Here is a 12,928-nt window from a genome sequence, read left to right as displayed (position 1 = left end):
CAATAAGTATCATTGCGACTGTTGCATTAGACAAAATGGCCTTTCGATCAATACCTGATTCAATCATAACTTCAGCAAAGGGGTCAGTTTTGGGCAATCAAATGAGACTAAAGCAGCAGCATATTTCATTCTGATAACAACAAAAATAACAACACATACTGATAAAAATAGCAACGTTTGCATCATTATGTGTTATCTCGTATTTCTGTTCGGGCTCTGAAACAGTCAGTGATCTTATTGGCTGTGGCCAAGTTACATAAGACCTGCAGAATCAAAGCAGCTGAGTAATCGTTTAAAGAAAAAACAAACCAATAACACAATTTTGTGTCGTCGTTCTTCTTCTTGATCGTATCTGCTTGTACCTTTAGACATTAAAGGTTAACGTTCCAGTTGGATCATATTGCCGATGATCCCTCTTCTTCATCTTAATGATCAATTAACTTATTTGCGCTTAATCAATATGGCTTCAGCTCCCCAGTGACCTCCAGATAATCTCATCTGGAGTGGTGAGATGAATGATCACATTGCATAACCACCTCAGAATCACGCCTATTCAGTGTGATATTGATTACAGAGGCTGGAAAAGTCATCAAACAGGTCTGTGAAGATGCACCGTCGCTTAGCAGCAGATTGATTAAGTTAAAGCCATTATTTGATAAAGGTCTCCATGTGCATATGTGTGTCAAAGCTGCCATTGTCTTCCCATCTGCTCACCTGTGCCGTCAGTGGTTTTCCACACTCAGCCACGCCTACCTGCCCGCTCACCTGATCACACACCTGAGGCTCAGAGCAATCAGTGCAGTATTTAAGCTGCTCTGCCACACTCAGTCTTTGCCACACTGTTTGTTGTTTGACCACGTCTGTTCTCCTCTTCCCCGCTCAGTGTCTCAGTCTTCTGCCTCTGACCATGAGTCTTGCCTCATACTTCCTGGATCTGTGTTTGCCTGAGACTGTTTGGTGCACGTCACACCGAACACTTAAAGGGACTCAGAGACTTGATATTCTGCACTTCCTGGATCTTTGCCGGCCTGTGACTGCTTGGTGTTTGAGTCACTATATGTTACTAGAGACTTTGTACTTGTTGCTGCTTATCTGAACCTGCCAAGTCTAAGATAAATATTGATATAAGTAATATCCTGGTGATACTGCGATTGAGTCCTAAACCCCCCTGTTACAATGTGTTCTCTAGTATGTGTGCATTAGACACTCATCGAAAAACAGTCCCAGAGCACAACAAGAGGTCCAAACTCAGAGGGAACCTTTTAAAGGACCAGTGTGGAGGATTTAGTGGCATACCCCTCGCTTCAACCTCCTCTTCCACGCATGTTGGACGACAGTGTGGCCATAATGATGAATATTCTGCTGCATTTCTGCCAACAGATCCCCTTAAATCCAACACGCTCGTCCTTTAATTGCCGTCTGCTTTGACCTGCATCTGACCACACACACTTAAGACCAACAGTGACAGGTGATTTTGAGGGCCTCATTAGCTATTGATTGGAACGCTTTCAGTCTTTACGAGCCAATCAGGCCTCTGTTTCCCCAGCGCGCGACTACAGCTTCATTTATTGACGGGGTGCAATCAGTACGAAGGTTTGAGATCGCACTAAAATCAAGAGCTGTTAAAGTATTAATGGCTTGTTAGAGGATAAAACAGCGTCAGGGTTGTATAAGCATCAATAAACCTTCAAATCAGGTGTTTAGACAGACGTCTTTGAGTAAGTTATATGTTGAGGTGGTGCCGCACTGCCCCAAACAACCAGGCCTGATCGTCTGCAGTGCAGCAGGATTGCTGCCATGTTATTACAAAATTGTTTTATGATGTCTGTGAGGATTCTCAACCATCCAGGCAACTTTACGCTACACCATCCTAGCATGAATAAGCCGTTTAAGTAATCAACAACTATCACTCATCTGTTCTTGTGTGTCATCATATATCATTATTTGTAGTACAGCTATGTAATACTGCGTATTTGTGAAGTTTTTACATGCAAAATGGTTTTCCACATGTGATAAACATGATGATAGATTAATGAAAAATCCTTTTTTTTCTGCTTACATCTACATTATAGTCTGTTAGAAAAACATCTGTTAATGGTTTATAAACTATTTGTAAATGTTAAATAAAGTTTAAAATAAAGTGCTGCTTCTAGATATTATATTAGCACAAAAAACAGTTGTAATGTTTTGAAAATGAATGTGATTTTTACTGCATTGCTCATGTTTGAAAGATTTCTGACGTGTTTCTGGATTGCAAGAATAACAATAATTCTGTGATATGTAGCTTTCAGCGTTTTAAAGGAAAACAATCCAGGCTCCAAATCAGTCAAAAGCAATTAAAGAGAATCAGATAATGGCCGAGATTTAAAGCCTTCCACTGAATTACATCACCGAGTTTGTCAGCAGGTGATCTTTGATCTGAGCAGCCGTGCGCTTTGCTCTGCACGGTGCAGATGTACGTGTTATATAACGGCACAGAGTCACAGGGTCACCACCGATATCCATGTGCGGTTTGCACAGGTGAGCACCGCTGACCGGCGATCATGAATAATTCTGTGCTCAGTTCAGTTCGGACTGACCAGCTGCAGTGCAGGGAGGTGGACGCGGGGGTCTTTTTTTAGCAAGCCGCGGCCAGCCTGCTCAGCTGACCGTGTGACCTTTCAGTGGCCTCAGATGAGCTGCGTGTACATTAAGTGCTCCCCCGTCACCTTTCCCCCCCCCGCACCTCCAACCTTACACCACTGGAGGTTGGCTGTCAATCAGATGTTTCCAGGCCATTCAGCGTGAAAGGATAATTCTCCTGGGCACTCATATTTTTTTCATGGCTGCCGCACATGTGACCCTTGAAGGGCTCATGTAAAGAAGCACATAAATGATGTTTAACTGCAGCACGAGCATTTACTGGACGGTCGTTGTAGCGCAGAGCTGACCCTCACCTCACTTTTGTCTGCTTTGGTGTGGGCGGACGATGCCACAAAATATGGTTTCGATGTGATTCCAAGTGAAGCCAGAGTGATAAATATTGATGCTGATGCTTTTTATTATTAAAAGCGGCTGATGAATGTGGAGTAGAGCAACGTGTCTTTTTAGAGGTGAATCTTCATAAATAGGCTGCTTATGAGGACAGTTTCATCACTGTCTCTGTGAACCGTTCATACAAAAGAAGACAAGAGCTGGAAAGTGACCACATACATTTACTCACATGCAGTACTGAAGAACAGTATTCAGGTACTTGTACTTATCTTGAATATTTACCTTTTCTGCTATTTCATGTTTCTACTTCTATTCAGAGGGAAATATTGTACTTAACTACTTAATTACATGTAGTAGTTGTAGTTATTAGTTACTTTGCAGATTAACATTAAAAATACACAATATAACAAACTAATAAATTGTGATGTTTTATTGTGGAAAAAACAAGACTATTGATCCATTGGTGAAATTCACAAGCTACTCAACTGTATATACAGTAAGAAATAAGCCTCACCTTTACCAGCTGCAACATGAACGTAATGTGCACATCAATGCAATAATTCTAATCCAATACTTTTTGTACTTTAAGTGTACTTTGGTGCTAATATTTCTGTATTTAAGTCGATTTTAGATGCAGGACTTTTAATGAAGTTCTGCCTCTTTTTACCTCAGTCAAAGATTATTTCTTCCACCAGTGACCAAAACACAGTGTTTAGAGGTAGAAGAAAATCCTCTCAACTAGAGAGATCAACTGTCAACTTTGAGCTCCTGATTGCTCCTAATCTGCCAAAATTTCCATGAAAGTTGCTGTCTGCATTCAAGCTGCCAAGAAGATAAACCACTGAGGATGACGACTGGTCTGTTGGCTGGTCCACCCACCACTGTGGTCCAGACTGAAATATCTCGCCATCCGTGGATATGAATTTTGTTCATGGTCCCTGGAAGATGCATCCTGATAATGTTTGTGATCCCCTGACTGCACCACCAGCAGGCTGACATTTGTGTTTTTTACTGAAATGTCTTGACAACGATTGGATCGATTGCCAAATAAATTGGTGCAGACATCCATTATGCTCGTTATGAGTATGAACCCTGCAGACCGAAATGCTCTCATATTGTGGTGTGTAATGCCAATTGCAATATCTGGGACCCTTTGAACTTAAAATGATGATGTCATGTGTTTAATTTCATATTTTGCATCCTTTGAAGTGTTGATATAAATATCTGGCTTTTTTTTTTTTTTTTTTTTTTTTGCATATGTAAGTTTCACCACTGTCCTGCTGCAGTAGAATGACCCAGTACTTGAAAGAGTCTAATTTCAAGGTATCTTCATTTTAAGTGCGACCCAATTCTATGAGACACGCACGCAGGAACTGTAGTCACAAGGGAAAGTCCAAGTTATGATAGCTAAATGTTAAGTGTCTGCAGGGAGAGGAGACACCTCACAAAGAGTCGCTGAGCACATGACACCTTGTTCTCATCAACAGCTTGCGAAGTCACCAAGAATCCTGTTAGCACCTGTAACACCAGAGGAGTGAAACAAGGAGAACAGCTCATGATATTTCCCCAGCAGAGAAAATCTCCAGTTTGATATGTGCAGTGCCACAGAGGATTAAAGGTATCTTAAAACCGCAGTTCATGTTAGTATCTCTCTTTTTCATGTTCTTATGGGAACCTTTATCTCATATGGCACATACGGATTAAGTTGACACACATCGTTAACTTGAAATCTCAGTTTACTGTCCCTTTTTATTTGTAGGTTTTGAGAAGCCCGAAATTGACCTCATAAGCTCCGATGGAGAGCATCCTCATGGAAAGTGGAGTGCATGTTCTAATTTTAAGCAATGTGAGGCCACAGAGGGGAAAATTTACTGTGGTCCCACTTTCACGTCCAGGATGCTCTGGCTGGTCTTTGACTCCTCCTGCTGGTTGTCCATGATGCATGTCATGCTGCCTTTAATTACCCCTCGTAAACTCCTACTTTATGCAGACAGTGATACAATTTGTACTGAAGATGGCAAACAATGACAAAACAGACCATGTAACACCTACAATAGTATTTTCATTGCAACAACACCGACAAAACACCTTCCATTCTGATGAAACTGCAGATGTTAAGGATGACTACTACTGCAGTTTTTAACATCAGTTACAGACGTAGATTTTTGGAACAGCAGGTTTACAGTTTATATCTAAAGTGGATTTTGTGTGGTTATAGTCCGGATAAGGATCTAGCGAGGTCTTAGTCCTAATCCAAAACTGTAACAGTAATAATCAGCTAAAAATATTTACTGACTTTGACATTTACTTACATGCTAGTTTTTATTAAACTAGCAATGTTGACAAGCATGGTTGTCCTAGTTCTAACACCATCACTTATTTCTTTTCAGTGCCTTGTTTTGTTTTGTTTTGTTTTGTTTTGTTTTGTTTTGTTTTGTTTTGTTTTGTTTTTACAAAGATTTTAGTGTGTATTGAATTACACTCCTACCGTTCTTTCGCTCGCTCGATCTTGTCATTTCCGACTGCGCCTGAAGGCAGCGTGGGATGTGCGCCGCAGTCAGCTGACTCCGCGCTGTCATGTGGCGTTTACAGGCAGAGGAGAGTCTGTGAATAACAACCTGCGCGTCCAAGAACAAAAACACAACTTGGTGGTCGTCTGTGCCCCTTTTGTCTGTCCCGTCCACGCGTCCAACATGGCTTGGACGAAATATCAGCTGTTCCTTGCGGGACTTATGCTCACAACTGGCTCTATCAACACATTATCGGCAAAGTGAGTAGATTTAATTTATGTTTCTCTGCTGGAGTCATGGGGTTATAGTTAATTTCACTTTGGGAAAACCACTGTGCTAAAACAGTGGGACGACTGTTTTAATAACTAAATGTGAATAACCGTTAACTGTAGTGCTTATTAACTGATTATTTAGCTAATTTATCGAGCTAGGCCACTTATTACGTATTTTTTTCATATTATTAGCATGTAATTAGTCCACTTACAGCTGCTTCATCTGCTCGCCGGTAACGTTCGCTAGCTAAATAACAAGCTAGCAAGCTAACACATTGTTAGCTAACACTTTATTAGCTTGTTAGCTTTAAAAGCGGCTCAAATAAACATCCTTATCCAGCTGTTTGTGTTATGAGAAGCGATACTTACTTACTTACTTAACACACCTAATTTCTATGTGATGACACACATTTCAGTGTTATTGACAGACTTGATAAGATTGCTGACAGGAAGCAACTTTTAATGGGCGATACTCTACAAACCGGTTTAAGGTTTAACTCGGTCACTGCATGATGTCATTATCATGAGCTGTCTATGAGGGGACATGGCTTAGGCTTTCACTTTCATTCAGAGCTCAATTAATGGCATAGTTCAGCCTCTCTATAGGTCTCAGGTGAACAGGTAGCTGGCGTGGGTAGTTAGTAGATATATATTTCAGGGCTGCAATTTCCCCCAACTTCCATTGCCAGTGTGTGCCATGTCCCATCCTCACAGACCACAAAAAGAGCTCCTCAGATGGCTTGTTTTGTCTAATCAATAGTCAAATCCTCAGTCTGAGAGGCAGGAAACAGTGAATGTTTAACATCTTCCACTGAAAAGTGATGAATCAATTCATCTGATAATCAGTTCAGTCCTGAAACGGCTCCTAAGGTTTTTCAGGGCTCTATCGGTTAACCCGCAGATTATGATAAAAATGGTGAAAAATGCCATGTAACATCTTTAAGTTGCTTCAAAGTGATTGACCAACAGTCCAAAATTTACAAAAATTCAATTTACAGTTATGTGAAGGTGAAGAAATGCTCACATTTGGAAGCTAGAACCACAAAACAGTTGGTACTTTTTCTTAATAGACAATCATGACTAACTGATTTGGCTCAAATATGTTGGAGTGCTCCTCCGTTATTGTCACGATAGGAAGAGGTTTCAGAAGTCGAGCTTTTCCCTTTTTTTACTGCTTCTCCAATAATCTGTAGCGTCAGCTGTCTCCTGCCTGACGCACACGTCTCTGTCATTTTTTGTGGGTTTTGTCAGCTGAACGTTGTGTCGTGCTGACATGTCAGAAGAAAACAGGCTGTGATGTGAAGCAGAATAAAGCAACTAACAGGTTAAGTTTCACCACAGTGAAGCCTCGCTGGTTTTAAAGCTGAGATCAGTTACAGCGTGTAGGTGGACAGTTTTGGTGCAATTTCCCTCTTTCCTTTCATCGGCAGACACGCACCGTGTGAGGATATTTAATCCCAAACACAAACTCTGAAATAAACAGGAGAGGCTTGGCTCAGTCGACAGGCCCAGCTCTGGTTTCCGTCTCGCATTCGTGAGCTCAGAAGTTGTTGCATTTGAAGGAACTGCTGTGTCATCACCTCTACGGACCACATTCCCTTGTCTTGCATTTTTACATGCAGACAGGAGGACACTCACATGCCGGTCATGCTTTCGCTGACTGTCTGACTGTAAAAGACAATCGGCAACGTGCTCCTAATTACTCATTTACTTCATAGAGGTCGCCTCATCAAATCTTATGACTGTGACAGTGTGAGAAAGAAACTCTTCACAATTAGGTTGTAATAAAATTCTCTTGTCTAACAGATGGGCTGACGTGTTCTCGGCGAAGGGCTGCCACGATGACCCAGAACATTCGTTCTCTCACCCGTTTGTACAGGTAAAGCACAAGTTGACTGGACTGTTTAACACCTGAATCTCGATTCTTGGTACTGACCCAAATATGTCTGTAGCCCAGTTGTCAAATACTGTCAATCATCAGAAACTGACTTCATCAGACACTTTCTGATTTAAATCAAGATTTTGCAGATTTTAACATAGTTCTGGTGCAGCTGCAAAGAGAGAAAATCTGCAAGATGTCACAGTCTCATAGACACAAGCAAAAGAGCCCTCAGGAGCGAATTTTGCTTGTAATGAACGTAAACAACAAACACGGCTGTTGGTACTCACAGCTGTCAAGCTAGCATGTTAGCATTGGGAAATGTTGGCTGCACTTTCTCTGCTGTTCTTGTGTGACTAGCTCGCTATAGCTTTAGCAACACACCTGCCTCACCTTGTGGACGACTCTGATCGTGTGCAACGAGATCACAGGTAGAATGCAGGTGGTCGGCAGGTATGTAGGTGCACAGTCAGGTGGCCATCCAGTCATTTCATTCTGACATGACTTTCATAAATAAGCACCGCTGACGCGTGAGGACACTCTTGAAAATGAGGCGGTGCATCTGAAATGACTTATTAAATTCTTAAATTGTTTTCTCATCTGCTGTTGTGTCAAAAGGTAAATGACATTATTGTAATCATGTCCCCTGTCTCTCTGTCTGTCCATGTCCAGGCGGTGGGTATGTTTCTGGGTGAGTTAAGCTGTCTTGCAGTCTTCTACATCTTACTTTGCCATGACAGACGAAGCCCACAGCCCAAGATGAACCCGGGCCAGAGCTTCAACCCTCTCCTCTTCTTCCCACCGGCCATGTGTGACATGACGGCCACCTCCATCATGTATGTCGGTAAGTGACCTTTGGCCTTTATCTGCCTGGTGCTTAGAAAACTGAGCAGGAAGGAAACATCGTTTGTGAAGCTTGTTGTTTTTGTGCTGTTTCTGGTCGATGTGAGCTTTTTGAAAGCTAATGTTTTGATCTGTTTTGCCCCTCAAAGGTCAAATGTAATGACTAAACTTCATTGGTGCAGCTGAACAGAATAGATTATCTTCTGTTTAAAGAGTCCTTTCATCAGGAAAAGAGATAATGAAGTCAAAGATAGCACTGTTTTCCTCAGTGTTATGCAGCCTCTCAGCTTCATTAGGCAGCATGAAAGGAAGCATGTATCTCTGAATGATAAGTACACAAAATGAACTTCTTTTGTGTTTGTCTCCAGCTCTCAACATGACCAGCGCCTCCAGCTTCCAGATGCTGCGTGGAGCCGTCATCATCTTCACCGGCCTGCTCTCCGTGGCGTTCCTGGGGCGACGCCTGGTGCCCAGTCAGTGGGTCGGCATCCTCACCACCATCCTGGGCCTGGTGATTGTGGGCCTCGCCGACTTCTTCAGCGGGCACCACGACGAGAAGCACAAACTCAGCGACGTCATCACAGGTAAGGTGGACTTTAGTGATTATATGCCCGGATCCAGTCCATGGTGTTGCAGGACATTAACTGCAACCTCGGTAGAACATGGAACTGCATTAAAAAAGGAATAAACTAAACACAGCTGCTCTCCTCTGTCCTGCAGGAGACCTCCTGATCATCATGGCTCAGGTCATTGTTTCAGTGCAGATGGTCCTGGAGGAAAAGTTTGTCTACAAACATGACGTCCATCCTCTTCGGGCTGTTGGCACTGAAGGTACAACAGCAGCAACTGTTCAGCTGCAGTTACATGTAACGTGTGTTTCAGGCTTCTAGTTTACAATCTTGCAAGAGCAGCAACAGGAGAGTTTTGACCTAAAATTCTATTGGTATTGGTGATGAACCTTTGGAGGTTGGATTCGTGGCCCTTCAGCACACAAACACACAGAAGTCAATGTTAAAAGAAGTAAATAATGAGGAAGGCAAAGGTCAAATGTCAAAGAGCAACAACAGTTAGAGCAGTTTACTCATTGTTTTCCAACACTCACAGCTGGAAACATCGACGATATGGCATCAGAGTCGTATTTGATCACTGTGAAAGAGCTTGGTTAGATTATTAAAGCTTAACATTCAAATTGTTTAAATCTGCATTTCCCCTCAGCTCCACCAGGCTTTCCAGCATGTTTCAGTCCATTGTTTGTACTGTTTTGGTTCGCTCTCAACACTCAGGGGATGATTTTAATGAAAAAGCTCTAAAAACCAACTGCAGCTAAATGTTCAGCACCGAGTGGCAGATCAATCTTAAATCAATTTTAAATGTGACCAAAGCAGAGCTGCATTCGTAAAGGGGCCAGAAGCACAAACTAACTGCTTGATGTGTGAATAGGTTCATTTCTGCTTGCACAATTTCAATGGTAATAATGTGCCAGTGTTGTCGGTGCAGCTTTAAGTCAGAGTGATAATGACAAATACATTTATGACTGTTTGCCATATCTATCATGTCATTGCTCTTAATTATTGATCAGTGGTTCCCAACCTGGGTTGGGATCCTAACAAGAGGTGTAAAGATAAATATGAGGGTTTGCTTGATTACTAAGAAGAAGAACTTTGGTTGAAAAGCTCACGCGCTCAGGAATCGCTGGTGTTGGTCATTGAATTCTGCTCTCTGTTTCCAGGTTTCTTCGGGTTCATTGTCCTGACGCTGCTCCTCATCCCGATGTATTTCATCCACGTGGGCAACTTCAGCGACAACCCTCGCCACGTCCTGGAGGATGCGCTGGACGCCTTCTGTCAGATCGGCCACCAGCCCCTCATCCTGCTGGCTCTGCTGGGCAACACCGTCAGCATCGCCTTCTTCAACTTTGCCGGCATCAGCGTCACCAAAGAGATCAGCGCCACCACCCGCATGGTGCTGGACAGCCTGCGCACGCTGGTCATCTGGGTGGTGAGCCTGGCGCTGGGCTGGGAGCAGTTCCACGGCCTGCAGGTGCTGGGCTTCCTGGTCCTGCTGGTGGGCACGGGGCTCTACAATGGACTGCATCGCCCCCTGCTGGCCAGGATACCGTGCTGCGCCTCAATGGTGAACAGGGAGGACGAGAGCAGCCCGGGAGAAAGAGAGAGACTGCTGGCTGACGGCAGCTTGCAGGCTGGTGACGAGAGCTAAGTCCCAGAAAAGTGGACTGTCCGTCAGAGACGCTGCACCTCTCACGTACGCTGTCACCGATAGTCTCTTTTTAAGTGTCGTTTTTGTTCACACCTCAGATTTTAACAGACCGCACAGTCTTGAAATATGCAGGAGTGTGCAAGCACTGTTAAAGGAGCAGTTTGACATTTTGGGAAAATAAACGAGTGGAATTTAATTATAAGAAAGCAAATAAGTCCCCAAATTGTCCAACTATTCCCTGAGAGAAACAGCTGGTAGAGAGGGAAGTCTGAAGGAGCTTTTAGAAAACAAAACAGGGATTCACAAAAAATAATAATTTAAAGCCAGTGTTTGTTCCTGACTCTCTTTTTATTGTTTCAGAAGAAACTTGAACTTAGTGCTAAATCACTGAAGCACCTGTTTTACTGTCACAGAAGAAGAAAATGTACATCCTTTTCAGGTTTTATGCAGATTTTCTTAAATGGATGGATTGTTGTCACTTTATCTCTGTTCATGATTTTAATGTCTGTTCAGATGGTCGTGTATGCAAACCTAAAGGCTCGTGATCTGTTTGAGTGGGGTTTTATTTTGTAAATGTTGCAGTATGATTGTGCCAAAGAGTGTCAGTGTGTGTGTCAGATCGCCGCCTTCTGAACGTGTGACTGAAGTTCAACATTTCCTTTGTTAGCAAACTGCATTTTCCTTAATCAGACCTTTTAGGCGGAAACACAATCACAAACAAGCGGTTTTAAAACTCCTCTGTATATTTGTCCTCTGATTCTGTGGATCAGATGCACGTGTCTGAAAAAGTCAGACCTCCTACATCCAGTCACACTTCTTATTGTAATTCCTGCTTCTCCTTTTCTGTCTAGTAGTTTCAGGCGTTGGCTGTAACGTACAGTCAGAACAAAAAGGGAAATGAACGGTGTCGTGAAACTTTTACTCAGACCTGTGTTGACCTGCAGTCAGTGGATGTTCTGTAATGACAAAAAATGTTGTGTTTTTTTTTAAATACACATCTGAAACAACCCACACAGTCTCAAAACATGTTTGTGCTGCATGATCGAATTGGTACAATATTGTGTTTAGAGCTGAATCAACTTGTCGATGGATGGATCAGTTCTCTTCACAGTTGTTAGTGCAAGCAAATCGGACAAATATTCTGTTTCCAGCTGCTCAGATGTGGAGATTTGCTGCTTTTCGGTGAATATCTTTGGGTTTTGGACTGATGGTTGTGCAAAACAAGATATTTGAAGGCGTCATCATGGGCTCTCAGACCTTGTGATGGTCATTTTTACCATTTTATGACATTTAATATTCTATAAAGTGAATCCATAATGATGTATGCTGTTGTAATGAACATGATAAAATACTGTTTTTTTAAATGCATATACATTAAATACACAAAACCTTTAACTTGAAACAACGCTGCTTGTCCTTAAAAGCCACTCTGGGTCTGACAAAGTGCAAATTCAGGCGAAACTGTGATGAAAATGTGACAAAAATCGGACTTTGAAGGTCAGAAAACACCAGCTCAGCGAAGTGAACAGCCAGTCAGGGCTCCAGTGTCAGCAGGCCCCACACCAGCAGCTGACACCTGCCTTCGCTTCCTGAATCTGCCCGACTTCCTCCCTGAAGACCGGTGTCATGCTTTCCTGGAGGTCGAAGGTTAAACCCAGGGGTCCCCCGAGATCTGCACGCATGACCCCGTCCAGGAACGGGAGCAGGATGAAGGGAAATGTGTTAATTGAGCAAATACACTTTGATTTACTGTATGTTAATTAACTATATGTTCTCACTGATGCTGAGGTTGTCATTGCACATTTACTGATACATATTTTTTATTTGATGGGCCTGTATAGAGAATCAACTGGTGCACTCGTGTTGATTTTGGTCACTTTTGGGGACATTAAATACATTTACATTAATTCCCTGGAAGCTCTAACCTTAACCTAAACCTGGCCTTCAACCAATGACCTGAAAATCAGCTGTTTTTTAAGTGGGGACACAGCTTTTGCCCCTAATTGGACAAGCCTTCCCCAATTAACTGAGCTTTACTCACACAGACACCACATAGACTTACATTCATTTCCTGGAGACCTGCCCTAACCTTAACCCCAGTCTTCACACTAAAAACTAAATATTTCCAGTATGAGGATCTGCATTTTGTCCCCAGAAGTACTGCGAATCCCTGCTGTGTGACTGTGTAAACCAGATTTATGTCCCCACAACATGAGTAATACATGGGCACACGG

The 12,928-nt window shown here is 42.6% G+C and overlaps 1 protein-coding gene across 1 annotated transcript; it reads left to right on the top strand.

The window, feature by feature from the left end:
* The first annotated feature begins 5,534 nt into the window (after nucleotides 1–5,534).
* On the top strand, nucleotides 5,535–11,705 carry slc35f6 (solute carrier family 35 member F6). Its single transcript, XM_076755507.1, has 6 exons — nucleotides 5,535–5,743; nucleotides 7,562–7,634; nucleotides 8,307–8,478; nucleotides 8,846–9,061; nucleotides 9,198–9,308; nucleotides 10,207–11,705. Exons 1-6 carry the CDS (start codon nucleotides 5,667–5,669, stop codon nucleotides 10,692–10,694), a joined length of 1,137 nt encoding a protein of 378 aa, XP_076611622.1. The 5' UTR covers nucleotides 5,535–5,666; the 3' UTR covers nucleotides 10,695–11,705.
* Nucleotides 11,706–12,928: the final 1,223 nt, after the last annotated feature.

The sequence above is a fragment of the Chaetodon auriga genome, chromosome 18 (genome assembly GCF_051107435.1).
Source record: "Chaetodon auriga isolate fChaAug3 chromosome 18, fChaAug3.hap1, whole genome shotgun sequence".
Classification (NCBI taxonomy): Eukaryota; Metazoa; Chordata; class Actinopteri; order Chaetodontiformes; family Chaetodontidae; genus Chaetodon; species Chaetodon auriga.
This window is presented reverse-complemented; position numbering and strand designations above follow the sequence as displayed.